The sequence below is a fragment of the Aquila chrysaetos genome, chromosome 10, assembly GCF_900496995.4.
Source record: "Aquila chrysaetos chrysaetos chromosome 10, bAquChr1.4, whole genome shotgun sequence".
NCBI lineage: Eukaryota > Metazoa > Chordata > Aves > Accipitriformes > Accipitridae > Aquila > Aquila chrysaetos.
In genome coordinates, this window is record NC_044013.1 from 13476999 (window position 1) to 13494913 (window position 17915).

Sequence of the window (17915 nt, forward strand, 5' to 3'; positions counted from 1 at the left end):
ATTGCCATTTTACAATTTTTTGTGCTCAAGAGGAGGGTTAATAAGCAATATGAAACTAGGGACAGGGGATCCTCTCAGTTGCTGGAAAATTGCTAGCTTGCTTCATTTGGCAAGAAACTGATACTAGATATTTTCTAGAATGAAGAGGTTTTCACTGTGAGAGATGGAGAAGAGCTGCCATTGCAGTGCAGTGAGGACGTTTTACATCTTGAACTGTAACGATGGTTGTAACTGATGATGCATTTTTGTTTGCTCTAAGTTAGCCTTAGTTGAGACAGGATGAAATTATCCATATACTTTCTGTTCAGGATTATTCCTTGGGGAATGCAAGAACTGTTATTTGACTGGTTATTTTTACCAGTCTGATGGTTTGAGTCTTCCACAATGTCACCAACACCTGAATTCTCTGATTTCTTCTGACACAAGCCCAGTTATGTTATTGCCTAACTCCCTCAGGAGCTGTTTTTCTTTCTTCTTATTTTGTCTTTTTTAATAACAAAGTAATGGTTTTAAGTCAAGTGAAATTGCTTTGCTTTCCTTTTTTCCCTGTTCCTGAGCATAGAGAAACAACAGAAGGAAGCTTTGTCTGCCTTGTGTGTTTCAACTCATCTGGTGGCTACCTTTTGGGTTGTGTCTGCCAAGTTATGCCTAGTGGAAGGGTTTATTTCCAATCGTGGCTCTGTTTTCTGTGAGACAGAAGCTTCACTAGTTCCATGAGGAAGACATGGCATCTGCAACAGGAAAGCTGTGGATGTGGGATGTGAGAGGGTGTAAACCGCGTGCTCTGTGCTTTCTTTCCTCTGGAAGTCATTGGCTATAACTAGTGGAGAAACTACTTATTTCATTATCGTGAAGGGCTGAATAAAAGCGGGTGTTGCCTGGCTCAAGGCAAATTTTAAAATCTATTTACAAAATGTTCCCACTGGAAAAAAAAAAAATCTGGAAACGCTTCAGAAAGGAGCTCTTGCACTGATGGATTTGCGCTAGACACTGTTAAGCCCTGTTATTTTTCTGGCACTGCCTCCAACGCCTCTTGAGAATGTGCAGAGTAGGCAATAAAATGAATGCAACTCTTTTAAAGCAAGGTTGCATAAATCATCAGAAAGGAGAGGAGCTTCTCGTATACCAACAGCAACACTCCATCCTCTCCAGCAGAGAAGTGAGCTCAAGCTCTTTGTTTGTGCCACTTGGCCTGGATTAGTGTCAAGTCACTTTTGGTATCAAGTGGAATTAAGAGGAAAATAATTTCTCTCCAAGGGTGTTGAAGTTCAATTTTTTTTTTCACTCACACGTGTTTTCTAGATTCTCTGCTGTCTCGGTGCCATGATTGCCTTACCGTCCCTTGACAACTAACCAAGGCCATGATCTTTAGAGTGATGTGTGAGCTCAGCCATGGTTAGGCATGTGGGTGCGTCTCTCTAAGTGAATAAACTTGCTGTTCTTCAAAAACTTCCTGTTTTGGTTTTGTTTCTTCAGTTATAATGTGAAATGATTTCTGAGAAATCTTCCAGTCTTTAGTTTTCCAAATGGGGCTTCCCATCAGAGCTTTGCTGTGCGGGGAGAAGATGCTGTAACTGTCAGAGGGATTAAAGAGCTGCTTTCCAGCAAGGGCAAACCATGGGATAAAGCCTTAGTAGAGCAGCCCAGGACAAACAAGAGTTTGCAGGTTGCGATTTGACCGCGAGCTACTGAGAAGGAAGTGCAGTGAAATGTAGGGGTGAACATATTATAAACAGACTGGCTCCTGGGGGAGAGTCCCAACTGTCTTCTAAAGTAGAGCCTATGAGAGGTTTTCCAGGTTTAGCTTAGCCGCTTGCAGTTACCTTGAGCCAAGAGCAGATAGAGCAGGATGAGATTTCAGATGTTTAGGGTTTTATTTGTATAAGGCTTCTAATATAAGGAGCAAAATCATTAAGAAATGACTCTTGAGGAAGTCTCAGATGAGACACATGAAAGCTTTAGTTCTTTGGCATTGGCAAGGTAAACTTGAGTCCTCTTTGGGAACTTGAATCTAAACTTGATGATTTTGTTTGAAATTACTGACCATTGTTATGAGCTCCATGCACAAGCAAGCAACAAAAACATGGGATGTGTGTGGTTGTCGGGTTTTTTTTTGTTTTGGGGGGGGGTGTTTTTTGGGGTTTTGTTTTGTTTTTTAATTTGTACTTAGTTTGAGTGATTTGGGAGTTGATCCAAGAACACTCAATGATATCTTGTATTTTTGAAAATCCCCTGCCTCTTCTGTTTCACCTGGAGTCTTAATGGTACAACTAAAGGAGCGGTGTTTTAACCAGGGTGTGCGTGTTAGTATCCAGAATAGATGGCTCGAGGTGTGATGTATTTCTGGGCCTGTGCTCAGTCGTCCGCTCTGTTTGGAAGTGGACCCAAATGGCAAGGCTGAACATGCTTGAAAATTAATGCATTGATTGGAGCCCAGCAGCCTCTTGGGATTGATTCCAGAGCTTGGATCCGGATTAAACTTCCCCCCAAGGACTTTGGGAAGTGGTATACAAGGGGACCTGGTGAAATTTGAGATGAGTCCAACTTCCTCAAGATGGCAAGATGATGAATGTTTTTACCAAGGGCAAGAGAGTGGGAGGAAACGCCCAGTTTAGGGAGGGAAGGGGAAATATTTTATGGTGGGGTAGTGTCTGGGAATGAAAGGGATGGATTGTGTCTCGGCAGATATGAATCTTTCAGTTTTAATCCACATCTAGGAAGTAAATACAAAGAATCTTGCCGACTTCTGGGAATGGGGAGAGAGGAGGAGGTGCAGCGCTGAGCTTTTCGGCTGCTGAGGCAGAAATCTCTGTGTTGCAGAGCTGCAGTCCAGCTGCGTAAGGGATCTGATGCACAGGGCTGGTGTGCGATGCCTCAGCAGCGGAGGTGAACAGAACAATAGGAATAGGTGGATGCGCTCTCTGAGCCAGTAGCTTTATAGGACTTAAGCATGCTGCCAACAAAAGTGTCAAGTCAGCAAGTGGATCTCTCTGCTGCATGGGAAATGACTTAAAGTATTTAATCATTTGGCTTGGTGGTTTGGTTTTGGGGGTGGTTTTTTGGTTTTGTTTTTGGGTTTGTTTTTTTTTAAGGTAATGTTGTGACATCTTCGTGCGTCCCAAAATGCTTTTTTGGGTGTGTGATTGCTCAAAGAAAAGAATAAAATTCTGACTGACTGCTCTGTAAAATTTGGATTCTGCAGATTTAAGTTGTGTTTCTGAGATCCTTAGTAGCCTCTGCAAGACTTTATTGTGATTTCTCACTCCTGCAGTTTTATTCTGCATTTTATCCATAGCATAAGAATTGACTCCGTCAGGAGTGCTGGTGTGGTTGACTCGAACTAAATAGATGAGTGAATTACCCTTCACCTTCTTTCCGCAGCAGATAAGTGTGCAAAAAGTTCTTAAAAAGGAAACTAGAACATACACTGGCTAGGTGTGATCTAGTATTTTGCAAATGGGAAATTACTTCTTGAATATTAAGGTGGGAAAGCTGTTGAGATGAACCTTTCAGTCCACTGTGCTGCGTGTCTGAAAGGAACTGTGAATGTTCAAGTTGGTAGGGGTAGGGAGTTTAATGTGGTATTGGGAGGTATGTTGTTACCCCCAAAATCTGGAAGGAACCCCTTTCTGTCGTTGGTTATTAAAATCACATGCAGTCAGGGTAACTGTAAGGGCAAATGACTAGAAATTCCTTACAGTCAGCTTAGCTAACTTGCTTATTGCAAGAAGCAACCACTAAAATTATGGAAGGTCTGAGCAGAAAGTATTCCTGTCTTTCTGTTAATGTGAGCGATTCCATATCAAACAATGAATCTATCAGCGTCTCAATTTGGATAGTGAAAGGTCTGACCAGCTGAGTACCTCAAATGTCGATCTGAAGCTGTGCCTGGTATAAGTGACCATGGATGGCACTGTGTTTTAGTGTTTGCTGAAGCCAGCAGTATTGGAGAGGGAGGGAAGTACTGAAAAGTGGTTTTGGTTGTGCTGTTAGACATTGGAGGGCCCATACCAGAAAGCTCTGTGGAAATCCTGGGTGTGCAGAATATGTGATAACATGATTTAAATGGTTGGGGAAAATATTCTTGATGGTTGTAAGGCTGATGGAGTGAAGTCACTGTAGAAGAAGCCCTGCCTTTGCGTGCACATTGTGTCCATATACGCACACCCCCCCTCCTCTCTCAAAGACCAGCTTCTGGGTCTGATGTATGCACAGCCTGGCATCTTTGGAAAACACCATATAAAACTCCTGCTCACCTCTTAGGAGTACGTTGCAGCAGTGATGTGAAGCTGTGTTTCTGACGTGTGCCACAGCGGGAGGGTGGTTAGGGTGGTCTTCCCAGCTTTGTGCGTGCTGCTGTACTGAACCCCAACAGATCGCTGGGTGCAGGCAACATCATCAGCTTGGTGCAGGTCAGGAGCTGCTTTAATATACGAAATAAAGTGTTGGAAGGCAAAGCCCTGCCTCCTTTTGTTCTCTGCAGTTGGGGCATAATCAGAATTTGGCTGCCAGTCCTCTTGACTCCCTACTCAATCTTGAAAGCTTCTCAGTCTGCTGTTTGGTGTCTCAGGCTTTTGAGAACATCATCCAGGAATTTTCTTGCCTAATTTGGACAGACGAAATGGCCAAATACAATAGAAAATCCGGGAGATCTTCCTTTAAATGTATAGGGACTCTCGTGCTGCAGTGTAACCCTTTTCCTTTGCTTGCTCTAACGTGTTTTAATTTGCCCTTTGCCCTCCTATAACTCTTCTTATGAATTCTTATATTCCGTAGTTGCACCATGCTTCAAAGAGTAGGTGTGGGGGGTTTATGTGTGTGGCTTCTTTTTTCTTTTTCTTTTTTTTTTTTTTTTTCTGGTGTGTAACTGCTTGACTTATTTAACTTGCAGATGATCTGAATTTCTTGTTCTGACTAAGATGCCACCTAACTAGAGTATTTTACCTCGGTGTCTGAAAGCTGGTGTATTCTGATTTTATTGAGCATAATGATGAATTTGGGAGCTAACTTCAACTCCTGGTGCTATTCTGACCTTGATTATTCATTGTCCTTGTGCCCTATGGCCATACTTTGGTGGTTACAGTGTCTGCAGCCTTTCACTGTGGATGACACAGATATCCTGTCCAGCCTAATGCTGCCCTCTCAACACAATAAAATGCTGCATGTCTGAAATGGCTGATAACCATCGATGGTTACCGTCCAGTAAAGAGTTCAAGAAACAAGGCAGCTTTAATCAACTACTGGAGTTTTCCTTTCCAGTTCCTGCTTCTCCCCGCATCCCCCTTTGTATTTTAATTGTTTCCTCTTGTACTTAAAGATTTATTTTTATTTTTTTTAATCCAACTTTTCAACATTGCTGTACAAACTCGGCACATAGGATTTCTGGGCACCCAGCTGAGCTGTGATCCCACAGTTCTTCTCAAACACTGAAATCAGGCAAAAATGCCTGACTGAAATCTTGCAGTCTTTTTCTGGTTTTCCTGATGTAGGTCTTTGTCTTCAGTTATGTTTACATCTCCTGGGAGCATGAGGGGGTGCCTTTCCAAATTGTCTGTACTTTATGGCTCTTTGGATCTTTGTTGACATTGTGTTGTCCAGCTGGTAATAGGAGAACATAGGAAAATCTTGGCCTCCGTTTTAGTTTCAGGAAGCTGAGTGTTTGGGTTATTAATCAATTTGCTTTAAGATCATGGAGTTCTGATGTCTCGTGGTTTTTTGCATCTCATATAGGTGATGTTGTATGATTTTCTTTTTTTTTTTTTCCCCCTCCTCTCTTTTTGTTTATATGTTTTCCAATTGCATGTCAAATAATTGCTGTGCACAAGCTCAGAGTAAAGAAATGACTGTGTGCAGGGGCGTGGATCTTGGACTTTTCCTGGTTTAAACTGTCTGAATTTTCAAAATAACTAAGCGTAGCCTAGATACTCTAATGAAAGCCTGCATAAAATGGTCTGACTTTCAGAAATGAAGTTGTGTTCTATGCAAGGAGAACTTTTTTCAAGAGCCCAATTCAGAATATTTTTTTCTTTTTTTTTTTTTTTGAAGCCTAAAATACAGCTCTAGGGAAGTCAGTGATATTATTTTTATATGCATTGGAAAATACTTAGAAATACTTGCACAATGTAGGATGTCCAGACTTAATATCTGTGTGAAGTGGGATGCACTGTCATTCTGATAATCCTCGAATTAGACAAGCTCTTTTAGGTGAACCTGTGGCAGGTGGTAGGAGTCAGGAATTACAGGCATTCCTGCTTTGGGCTGTGCTTGTTTTAAAAGGCAGCCTGCTTCTGGCTGAAAAATACTTCTTGCTGAGTTAAATGAATTAACCAAGGGGCAAAACTCAGTTTAGCTAAAATGGAAAACAATTACAGCTAGGGGGAACAAGATGCCTGCAAAGCTTACAGTCTTTATGGGTGAACAGAAATTTGCCCTCACATTGCTTTTCATGAATTTGTCTTATTCTTCAAGCCTACCTGCATATGTGGACTTTAAAGTTCTGCTGAGTTCAACAGTGAAAACACATGGGCTGCAGCCTTACTGGGTATGGCTCTTAAAATTCTGTTGCTTGTGTAAACCTAAAGGGTGTAGATGTGGCATGAAGTGCAGACTGGACTAGCTAATCCCAGTGAAAATCACCGAGACTTCTGCCCCCCCCCCCCCCCCCCCTATACAAACCATAGCATTTTTCAAGTGTAATGGCGTGTGTTTGCAAATTACTGCTGTGCCCTGATTTCTCCTGTTTAGCATACTTAGTGTGCTGTCTACCAAGCTGGCTGTGGCCAAAGGGCTGATTGGCAACTGCTGGAAGGGAAGGGATGCTGTGTTAAGTAGGCAGAGCAGGCAATTTTTTAAGCTTGCATATCTCAACTTTAAACATGGTGGCATGATTTCAGTTTGTCACTTACGTTGGTCTTTGGTTGTTGGGGGTTTTTTTGGGGGGGGGGGGGGAAGTTGTTGTTTTGTTTCTCTCTCCTTTTTTTTCTTTTTTTCTTTCTTTTTTTTCCCCTCCCTTCCCCAGCTGGGTGAAAGCAACCTGCTGGGGTTATCTTACTACTTAACATGAAATACCTGTGCAGGATAATTGTGGAGAGAGAGAGAGAAAGATACATGCTTTTTTTTTTTTTTTTTTTTTTTTTTTTTTAAACAGGATGCTCACCCCCTTTGGAAGAAGAATATTTTTTTCTTTATTGTTCTTGAATTTAGTTTTTAAAAATTACTGTGGTCGTGCTTATTGCATAGCTGTGTAGATCTCAGATAGTTCCCCTTCTAAACAATACAGGAGACAGTATGCAGAAATATTTGTGCTCCCTGCTTACAGGTGGGATTGAGCTGAGACGACATTACCTGTTTGGTTATGCTGTAGCAGGTCTAATAACCAGGACAGGATTACTGACTCCAGGGCCTCTTCTAGTCCAACGCACTCCATCACGCTGGGAACCTGCAATGCTACTGGGATGTGAAATAGTCTTCTCTTTTCCTGGAAAAAGCAATGACCCAACAGTAAGATTACTCAAATCAGATTGATTTGTTATAGTACTAAAAGCCATGACGCATCGTAATTAGAGTTTAGGAGCTGTACTGCCTGGGAACCTATCTTGGTGATTGTTGATATCTTTTGTTCAACCAAAGTTATTTGCTCCCTCACTCTTCACATTGAGCATATAGTGCACACTATCATTTTATCTGTGGGCTTCCGAGTGTTTGATGTATTTAGCTGCATAGTAGCTCTGGGGGAAAACCTCTTCAAAATAGAGCCATGGGATTTGTTTCCATTTTAGAAATGGAGCTGGGGGGAGTGCAGAGGCTGTGAGACCTGCTGCCAGCACCCCAGCTCTCTGTGGAGACCTGGGCCTGAGCTGGTGTTGAAATGACTGTACACGTCTTCCCCCCATGGCTTGGAGGGGACCAGAGTGATGTCCAAGCTGAGCTTCTTCCTTCTGAAAGGAGTGCAGTCCAGATGTACGTGAGCCGAGTGGAAAGTCTGACGCATAAAGAAGTTTTTCGGTCTTTTTTTTTTTTATGAGAAAAGAGGCTAGAGATGCAAACCAAATCACACCTTTCAATGCGATGAGTGAGTTAGATATTTCTTTCGGCTTCAGCCCTGATCTTAGCTGAGGGGCATGGGTGGAGCCCTTTATTTCTTGGCACTTCTTTGTAATGGCACAAGCAGTGCGCCTACATGGGGTATTGTATCGGCCGCCTTCTGAGCAATTGGTGAAGCTGCGCCTCCTTGCAGTCAGCAATATCTTGATTAATAATTATGATAGAAGCACTTCTGTTGAGCTTAAGTGCTTTATTTCCACCTACTAAAATACTTTGCTAGGAAGGTTTGAAAAACTAGGTTGATTTAAATCTCTCTTGATACATTTGAGGTGTCTGTCTGCCGATTTGGATAGGCATCGAGCACTCTGGAAAACATTTATCTTGATGCTCTTGAGAGCCGTTCTCCAACAGGAATCTGAATCCTTACCTGATCCAGCACTGAAATATTGCTGTACGCTGCTTCCTACTAGTCCTGCAACTGTTAGCCCTGGTGCATTAGTTGTGGTGCAATTAAGGGCAAAGCACAGAATTAGCAAAGTGCCTTGCAAAATCTTCTTGTTGCTAATAAAACACCACAGTTGTTAGTTTCGTCCTCTCATATCTTCAGAGAATAAGCACCAGTGGTGGTATTTTGCAAGGCTTTTTGAGTAGCTGGGCAATGCTCTTGAGCAGCATGGATCCAGCGGTGAAAATTAAAATTTTGTTGGTACGTGTGCATGACATAAATGCACGTTCTTTTGGAGATAGAGAAGGGTTTTGATAGGGGTGGAGGCATCTAGGTGTTCTACACCTGAAGATGGTGACTTTTGCTTTATTTTCTCAAGTGGAGCAACTCGCAAAACTTTCTCTGAAAGGTTTTTAACTGGGTAGTTAATAGCTGGAGCTGTGTATTTTAGGGGATTTTTTGCGTGGAAGTCCCCTTGAGAACTTTTATTCACTTGCATTACTTCATGCCTTCATAGTGGGGGTCTCTCTGCAGATCTATCTCATAACCTTATCAATTAACACGATGGGCTTAAAAGCAGGCTGTGGCCAAAGAACTGGGGGTGGGTTCTTGCTGCAAGGCAGGGTGAGATTGGCCCCAGTTTGAGTGGATTGGGGAATCTTCCCCAGCACATCAGCTCTGCCGTGTGTGGAGGAGCATTTGCATTGCCCTCTTGTGGCAAGGGCCCCGGAGCCTCTGGAGTCAGGAGGCTCTCTGCCTTACCTTGTCTGTGGCATTCGTTGGGGAGATCTGTCCTCCTGGCAGCAGAACCATGATTAAACAATTCTGCAGTTTTCAGTCTGGCTTTTAATTTGGCAGCCTCTCCAGTGAAACCATGGCTTTCCTAATCTAGAAGCGTGAGTTAGCGTGAAAACCTGAAAGTGAAGCTGATGGGACGTAGGCAGCAAAACTGATAGTTCAAGATAGTTATTGAAACGATGTTCCAAAATACATAGTCTAAGATCTAATTGTAGCTCTCCTAATTATTTGCAGTTAAACTCGCCTGAAGGTTTTTGCAGTGCCCTAGCGATATTAATAGTTTCAGAAACTTGATGGAGGGAACAAAATGGAGAACAAAGGCACTGAAAATTAGATAATCCCTTCTTTCAGCTTTGCATGCATTTCTCTTCTTTCCACCAAATAGCATTCTCCTGCCAGGAATCGGCGGTGGTACAACATCCTGCAGTTGTTTAAACCAGCCCAGCAGCAAAACATGAGCATGTGCTAAATTCTGGGCTACCAACCTGGCGAGAATTAATTTCTGAATTAAATGCTGTTGTGTTCCTCTCTGTAAATGGTGAAAGGAGGCTGTGTGTGTGCAAACACACACCCTGCAGACCCCTCCTGCAGGACGATGCCTTGCGGCTGTGTCCGCAGCCCCTTGCTCTCTTTGTTCTCGCCATCCGCAGCATGGCTGGGGCGAAGGGGTTTTATTGTGGCGGTGGGTGAATTCCTGCGTGCGCCTTCCCCGGGCCTGCTGCCCCTCTAATTGTTGTGTTGTCAGAAGGCGTGTGCCTCCGAAAGCCTTATCTGATTCCTCCAAAAGCCTTGCAAGCAATTCAGATGTTGACCCCTTGAGCACAAACAACTCTCTGCCTGCCTTGGGGCATAGCTGCGAGAGATTTAGTGCTCGTATATATATATATGTGTGTGTGCACAAACCCGGGCGGCTGGCTTTGTCATCGGGGATGGAGCACCTGCCTGGGGAGGAGAGCAAGGGGCCAGGGAAGGTGAAAGGCTGGTGGGACTCGGAGGGGGAGAAGGTTTGTCCAACAGCTGCTTGTGTCAGCACGAGGATAAGTGCAAGGAGATTAATAGTTATTTAAAGAGCAAATGGGGACATGGCATTCGGCTGTGGCATGTGAGTGTATAAATGTGGTGGAATGGCTGCTCCGCTGGTAACATTTAGACAGATGGTCCCTGGACTGAAAGGAATGAAAAGGATCTTTGATTCTCTTAAGTATAACTTAAATTTTAATGAAGAACTTTTTTTTTTTTCTTTTTCCTTTTTTTTTTTTTTTAATTGACTTCCAGGCAGCACTTTCAACATTTCCAGACTGCGCTTTCTTATTAACGCCGACTGCCCATTTGGCCATCTTTCTCCATCATTTTAAGTAGCCTGGGATTAGAGGGAAAAGTTTTTAAGTGAAAGCTGAAACACTCTTGTTTTGCTGTCTGTATGTCTGAGCTGGTTTAGGAGACTGTTTTCATCACAGCCGTCTTTTCATCATTTGCTGGTTAGGGAGTGTGTCTGATGCTAATCTCCATGAGAAATTAAACAACTGAGTGATACTTCTACATTTTTGAGAAGTCTTAAGGTCTTATTAGGGTATTCTGGGGAAGGAGGGAAGGGAGGTTTGTTTTTTGATTAAATACAAAATTATTGAGCAGGAAAAAGACTGTTCCTGGTGCAGTATGTCAGCATCCTGGCTCTTTCCATACAGAATTAGCCTCGAGGGAAAACATGTACCAAAAGTCCGTTAAATAGGTCTTGGTTGGCTGAATAGCCTGCAGGAGATGAGACATAACTGTCATCTGCATTGCCAAAGCTCTGATCTCCTTTTGGAGAAGAAGAACCAGTCTGGATCGCTTTCTCCTGCGTCAACTATTTAGCATGCTTTGAGTCCAATCGCAGATACTTGCTTGCCCATCTAACAGGGCTCCTGGGAATCTATAACATCCCTGCTGCTATAGATGGGGAAACTGAGGCAGGGAGGGCAAATTACTAACCTGAGGCAACACAGAGAGTCACTGGTTCACCCAGGATTAGGACTCAATGTGTAATTGCTTTTATTACTCTGCTGCCTGAAGGCCTCAGACAAAACAGAGGCCCATTAAGCAGAGTGCTTTTTACACAGTGAGGAGCAATCCTTGCCCTGCAGACCTTGCTGCCTGAAGTAGGCTGAGGGTGGAGGGGGAGGCGAGGTGCTTGCCCAAGGACACAGTGTGTCACTGACAGAGCAAGGGAGGGAAACAGCTCTCCCTTCTCCCCGCAGACCATCCCAGCTCCCAAAATGAAGTTCCCTGTGCTGTTCCCCGCCAGACCTCCTCCTTCCCAGCACAGTTTATAGTAGCAAGCTGATCCACCTCTGGGAGGTCCCATGTGCCTCACTGAAGACCCCAGAGCACCAGCCTTACCTTGAGTTTTTAAGTTAAAACCCCATAAAATATCAGCCTCTTCCAGTGAAACAGACAGAAACCTAAGGAAGAGCTCTAATTGGTGGTTTAAATTTCTCTACTTGGACCTCTTGTGGAAGGACAGCTGAGAGCGTAAAGCGTTTGGGTGTAGGGAGGGCACTTTGTCCTCGCAAAGGGACCAGCCTGTTTTCCTCCATGGCTGAAATGACTGGCAAAGCTGGGTATTAAATGGGTTGTCCAAAGTCCCTGGGGAGCTCAGCAGATAGCTTGTGCCATTCCCTTTTGGGTTCTTGGAGGAGCGATGATGTGTTGCTCGAAGCTTCAGTAGGGCTGGTGGGATTCCCAGTATTGGGAAAGCTTTTTGTTATGGGTCTTGCAGTTGGTGCTCTGACTCAGGGAGCCTTCGCTTCTTGGCTCATAATACCAAGTTGTCTCTGGAAAAGGAGCAACTGTTGGAAAGAAGAGGGAAGTCAGGAGCAGACTGGCTGAAATACTGAGAGATAAATGAGCTTGATGGCTCTGGGTGGGATTGAAGCTATAGGATGCAGAGGGACGTGAGGTGCTTGGACCCTTGGATAAAGGGAAGAGCCTGAGTCCCTTCTCCCATGTCAGCAGCTAACAGCAGAACCAAGTGCATTTATTGCTGTGTGTTCCTGGCTGATCCCAGAGCTGTTGGGGATGGGTACCACAAACCTTTTGGATGCTGCTCTCCCTAAGCTGGGCACAAACAATGCCATACAAGGATGAGACTATGGGTACCTGGCTGAACCCCCTCTACCGCTTGCCTGCTGCCTTGTGTCTGTGGCCAATGCTGAGTCCTCTGGAGGATTAAAAGAGCAGGGTAGTTGTGTAACTCTTTCCCTGGAGTACTTTCGCAGCTTCCAACTGTTTGTGGTTCAGAATTTTAAAATCAAATACGCTTGCCTTGATGGATTTTTCTCCAGCAGAACTTGTCTGATGCCTTTTTGAACATACGTAGGCTTTTAGTATCCGCAGCATTTTGTGGCAGAAAATCCATGTTTATTTGTGGGCTTTGTGAAGAACCACTCTGTGTGTGTTTAAACCAAAATCCTGCTCAAGATGTTTTCTTTTTCCCCAACTCCTCTATTAAGAGAGCATGAAAATTAATTTCCTATTTGCTTTTTTCCACATCGTTTAGGAATTTATCCACCACTGTCATACTGAGTTCCACCTCTCTCCTCATTGTCTCTTTTTTCTAGGCTGAAAAGTTGTCATCTACTGCTGTATTACAGGAAGGCATTGAAAGGGTTTGCTAATTCTTGTCACCTTTCTCTGAACTTTGTTCCCCTCTTGTCTTTTTGAGGTGGGGGACCAGGGCTACACATGCAACTTAGGGCATTAGGCATGTCACTTCTCTGATAACCTCTCCCTAATCTAACCTTTGCCGTTCTGTACTCTGTTCTCTAGCCTTTGGTTTTGATGTTTTCAATTGTTTCATATGTCACCGTTTAACCCCAGCCACCAACTAAGCACCACGCAGCCACTCACTCACTTCCCCCCCACCCACCCAGTGGGATGGGGGAGAGAACTGGGGGGGGGGGGGGAACCCTAAAACTCGTGGATTTAAATAAGAACAGTTTAATAGAACAGAAAGAAAGAAAATAATAATGATAATGATAATAATAAAATGACAATAATGATATTATGATTATTAATGATAATAATAAAATTACAATAATAATAATAAAAGGATTGGAATATACAAAACAAGTGATGCACAATGCAATTGCTCACCACTTGCTGACCGATGCCCAGTTAGTTCCCAAGCAGCGATCCGCCCCACCTCGGCCAACTCCCCCCAGTTTATATGCTAGACATGACATCACACGGTATGGAATATCCCTTTGGCCGGTTTGGGTCAGCTGTCCTGGCTGTGTCCCCTCCCAACTTCTTGTGCCCCTCCAGCCTTCTTGCTGGCTGGGCATGAGAAGCTGAAAAATCCTTGACTTCTCAGTATAAACACTACTTAATGCTCTGATGTTTTCAGTTGTTGCTATCAACATTGTTCTCATACTAAATCCAAAACATAACACTATAGCAGCTACTAGAAAGAAAATTAACTATCCCAACCAACACTAGGACAGTTGTTTGTACCTGGAGGCTACTTTTGGGGCACAACCATGTCTGATCATTTAAGTGCTCCACACCGTGCACTGCTGCTTCTTAAGTATGTGAGGAAGCCTTCCTTGTTGTGAGTTTTCATGCTACTTGTTGAGACCTTTAATTCCTCTCTACTACTGTCTGTGACCAGTCCCTGGGAATTGAGTGCATGGTGCAACATGGTTAAATGCTATGAACCTTTTCTCCAGTAAGTCACACTTTAGTGCAGTTACTACCTGAGCTAGAGGTCCCACATATCACCATGCACATCAGGATTGGATCCACAAGAAGAGGAGCAGTCATGTAGAGCGCAAGGCCGTCAGGGACAATGTTTCCTTGTACAAGTTAGAGCCAGTTGCACTGCAATGAACATGGTGATTCTTACCAGGTTATAGCAGTCCCTCCAAAAAGGGGGGGACTCCAAAAAGACTCTGTCTGGGTGTTGCTAGGCATAGGGAGCCTGTGTTCTCATGATGGCTTGCTGCCCTGTGAATTGCCTCCTTGTTACATGCAAGCTCTTTTCCCAACTGGGCTACTGACTCACTGTGTGACTGTGAGAAGCTTTACTTTTCTCTTTCAGTCACCAATGTAAAGAGGGGTATGTTCTTTGCAAATCTCCTTCCTCCTGGTGTGCCACATGTACGGTGGTCCTGAGATTATGCTGTGCATCCTCCATCGTGAAGGCCGTGCCACGGTTAGCCGGCCTGTGCTAGTGTTGCTTCTGTAACGCTCCTGTGCATCTCTTTGCCTCTAGCCACAGTACACGAACCTGGGGCTCCTGAACAGCATGGACCAGCAGATCCAGAATGGCTCTTCCTCCACCAGTCCCTACAACACGGAGCACGCGCAGAACAGCGTCACAGCCCCCTCGCCTTATGCCCAGCCCAGCTCGACTTTTGACGCCCTCTCGCCCCTCCCCAGCCATCCCTTCCAACACAGACTACCCAGGACCTCACAGCTTCGATGTATCATTTCAGCAGTCTAGCACAGCAAAGTCAGCAACGTGGACGGTAAGGATGCAGCATCACTTTGCTCCTTCTCTGGCTTTGGTCCCAATGCCAGTAGTGACATTATTCATATGATGCATATCCAGGCTTGCGCAAGAATGGAGTGACCCGTGTCCTCCTCAGTGCGTGACATGTCACATAGAAGGGAGAGATCTATCTTGGCTGCTCTGGGAGGGTGTGGTGGGAATTTAACCCTCACTAATATCACTAAATCCCAGGTGCATAAAATGCCTTGCAAAATGACAGTTGCCTAAAGACCATGCGTGATGAAACTGGCTCTCCATTTGGGTCTAGCAGGTATGCTGGAGTAAAACATGGGGTGGGCATAAGCATGGCTTCAGTGCTTCCCTTGGCTTTCTTCAGCATCCATGGGTTTGTGTGAGGTTTGGCATGTGGGGCTGTGCCAGCAGGACAGAGGTGGTGCTCCTTGCTCTGAACCATGGAGTGTGGGGCTTTCTCGTTCTCCATGTTCTTCCCCTCTTGCAGCTGGTGTGGGAACCCCAGTGTCACCAGCTTGGGTCCGCCCTGCGGTACTTGGATTATTTGTGTGTATGTGTGTATATATATATATATATTTTTTTTTTTACTTAACGCTTTGCTCTTGCTCTCAAAATAGTACCTTTCTTATGAAAAAAAAATAATGTATGGATCTTGAAACATTCAAGCCAGCTCCACCAAAAATCAAGAGCAGGGCTTCATTGTTCAAGCTCTAGAAACTTTGTAGCCCAGGACACAGTACTGCTGGAGCTGTATGTCCTGTTGTGGTTTAGGGCTCTAGAGTACAGATGTTTGCAGTGGAGAATACTGCTGTCTTAAAGATGTCCAGTATTTGCCTTCCTCTCCTTCAGGCACTTGGAGTAGGTGCAGTGAATAATGGTCTACCCCATGCTACCTGAATAAAAGCAGGGACTCGATTTTTTTTTTATTATTATTATTTATTTTTTAAAAGCAAAAAAGATACACTTTTTACAAAAAAGCTAGGAGCTTTAAAATAGTGTGGTCTTTTTTTCTTTTTTTTAATCTGAGGAACGACTTCAATCTCAAATTTAAATATAATCTAGCTGGAGTTGCAACTAACAAACTCCCAGCCACTGCTGCCAGCAAAGCAGCAGAGCTTGTGTGCTCCACTCTGGAAAAAGATACAACATAAGAATAAACCACTGTAAGTTTGCATCCTTTATATTTTAAAAGTCTTTTCCAGTAAAACTTGTCTAAAGCTGGCAACAATAACTTTGTTCAGAAAATAGTGTTAAATGGGGTTAAAATGTGATAGGTCTGCTCAAGACCAAATCTTTCATTTACTTACATATAAAAGGGTGAAGGATTTTTAAGTGAGGTTGAAATTGCACCTTTTCCTTATCTGCATTGGGAGTGATGCCCTGCTGTAGTTCACGCTTGTTTTCATGTCCAGGTTTCTCCCCTTACGCTACACGCAGTATTTATTTTCACTTCCCTTTAGGTAAGGAAATCGTCGGTCAGCTCTACTTTCCATTTCTCAGAGCAAGAAAATGCTGCCCTTGGATTTTTGCAGGCTGTTCTGGAGAGGGTCCTTTGAAGGAGATATGAAAAGGTGTTCTCTTTTGATACGTATGGTACAAAGAATTATCTACCGCAGCTGCAGGGAACGAGAGCGTTTGATGGTGTCCTTTCAACTATGAAAAGTGGTCTTTTGAAATGAGGTTTGAACGTATGTAGTAGGCTGTTCCAGCAGAGCTGAAGACGAGTGAACTACTCGTGAGCTTAAAGTTAAGGAAGCACTTGAAATGTTTCACTGTAGTGGTAGTGGCTTTCTGGGGTAGAAGTGGAGGCTGAGTTTTAATGTGGTTCTGGGTAGTAGTCAAAGATCAGATTGCATGCTGGCTTTAAAAAAATAAATAAAATTACTCCTTGGTGACTACAGCCACCAAACGTGTGCAGCCTGAGGGAAGGCATGTTTAGGCTCCCCTCCTTTTCTTTTGCCCTGATGTGGACTGCGCTACCAACAGATGAAGGTGTGCTCCCTGTACCTGTTTCATTCTGTCTAGGTATAAGTCCATGTATTTTACTAAAGGAACGGGGTCCCCAATGGCTCTCTGATCAGGGAGGAGTGAGCGTGGTCCAGGTGTCCCTACGCTGAGACAAGTGACCTAGATTTAGCTGTTTGTGCCGGAGCTGGCAGCGTGCTATATGTTCACAGTGGATGATGACAGCCTTGCGGTGGTGGCTGGGGACCTTCAATCAATATGCCTTTCACAGTAGAGCATCTTTCCATCTTCGGAGCTCTGCCCTTCTGCTAATTAATCCACCAACTCGTTTCACATGGGCTCTTGAGCGGTTGGTAATATGTGTTCGACAGCTTTATCAGTGGGGTGGGTGGGGAAGGACGTGAAGGCTCTCTTTCCCGCTGCCGTCCTGAGAAATGTGGAAACATGCATGAAATGTTGATGAAAGGAGGAGTGATTGCCCCATCCTCTCAGCAAGAGCAAGTTCTCGGAGTTGCTCATCCCCCCCCCATGTGACTTCATATGCTTTGATTAATGCCTGTCGTCTTTTTTTTAATGATGGATTAGGAACTTACCCAACTGGAAGAGTTTCTTCCACTTCAGTGACCTATTAAAAGTTTAATTACTTGATGGCCCCACCCTTATTAAGAGTCCAAAACTTGAAAGCCTTGTTTCTTAGTTCTTTTTTTCCCCTCTTGCAGTTCCCCAGGGTAACAGTATTAAGTAAGGAAATCCATTGTATCTCACTTTCCCCTGTTTGGGAGAGGATGAGCCAGACTGTCCCACCTTGCCCTGCTGGGAAGGCTCGGTGGTGACTGGCAGGGGATCTGCTGTCCTGGCTGACAGTGCGCTTCACTGGAGCTCCTCTGAGCTTCTGGGCTGAGTCATGTCAGATTAGGTCATGGGAGCGAAGGTTGTGGGCTTGGTAAAAGGACTGGGTTATTTCTCTGAAAAGCAAGAGCTTCTTTCATGGGAGGATTAGAGACCTCTGAAGATGCTTCAGATTTCTCAGCCACTTTGTGCGTTTAGCTCCCAATCTGTGTGCTTTAGAGGCAACAATCTGGAATCACGTGTAGATCCCGAGGTTACTTCTGTTGGATGTGGGGGAAAGGAGAGAGGGTACTTGCTGAGTACCTAAAT

General features: G+C 44.2%; 1 protein-coding gene across 1 annotated transcript in view; it reads left to right on the plus strand.

Annotated features, from left to right (window-relative positions):
* TP63 (tumor protein p63) overlaps positions 1-17915 on the plus strand; it is a 109671-nt gene that overhangs the window by 42106 nt on the left and 49650 nt on the right. Inside the window, 2 exon segments of the mRNA XM_030029117.2 lie at positions 14541-14696; positions 14698-14796. Of these exon segments, the coding sequence (XP_029884977.1) occupies positions 14541-14696; positions 14698-14796 (255 nt within the window).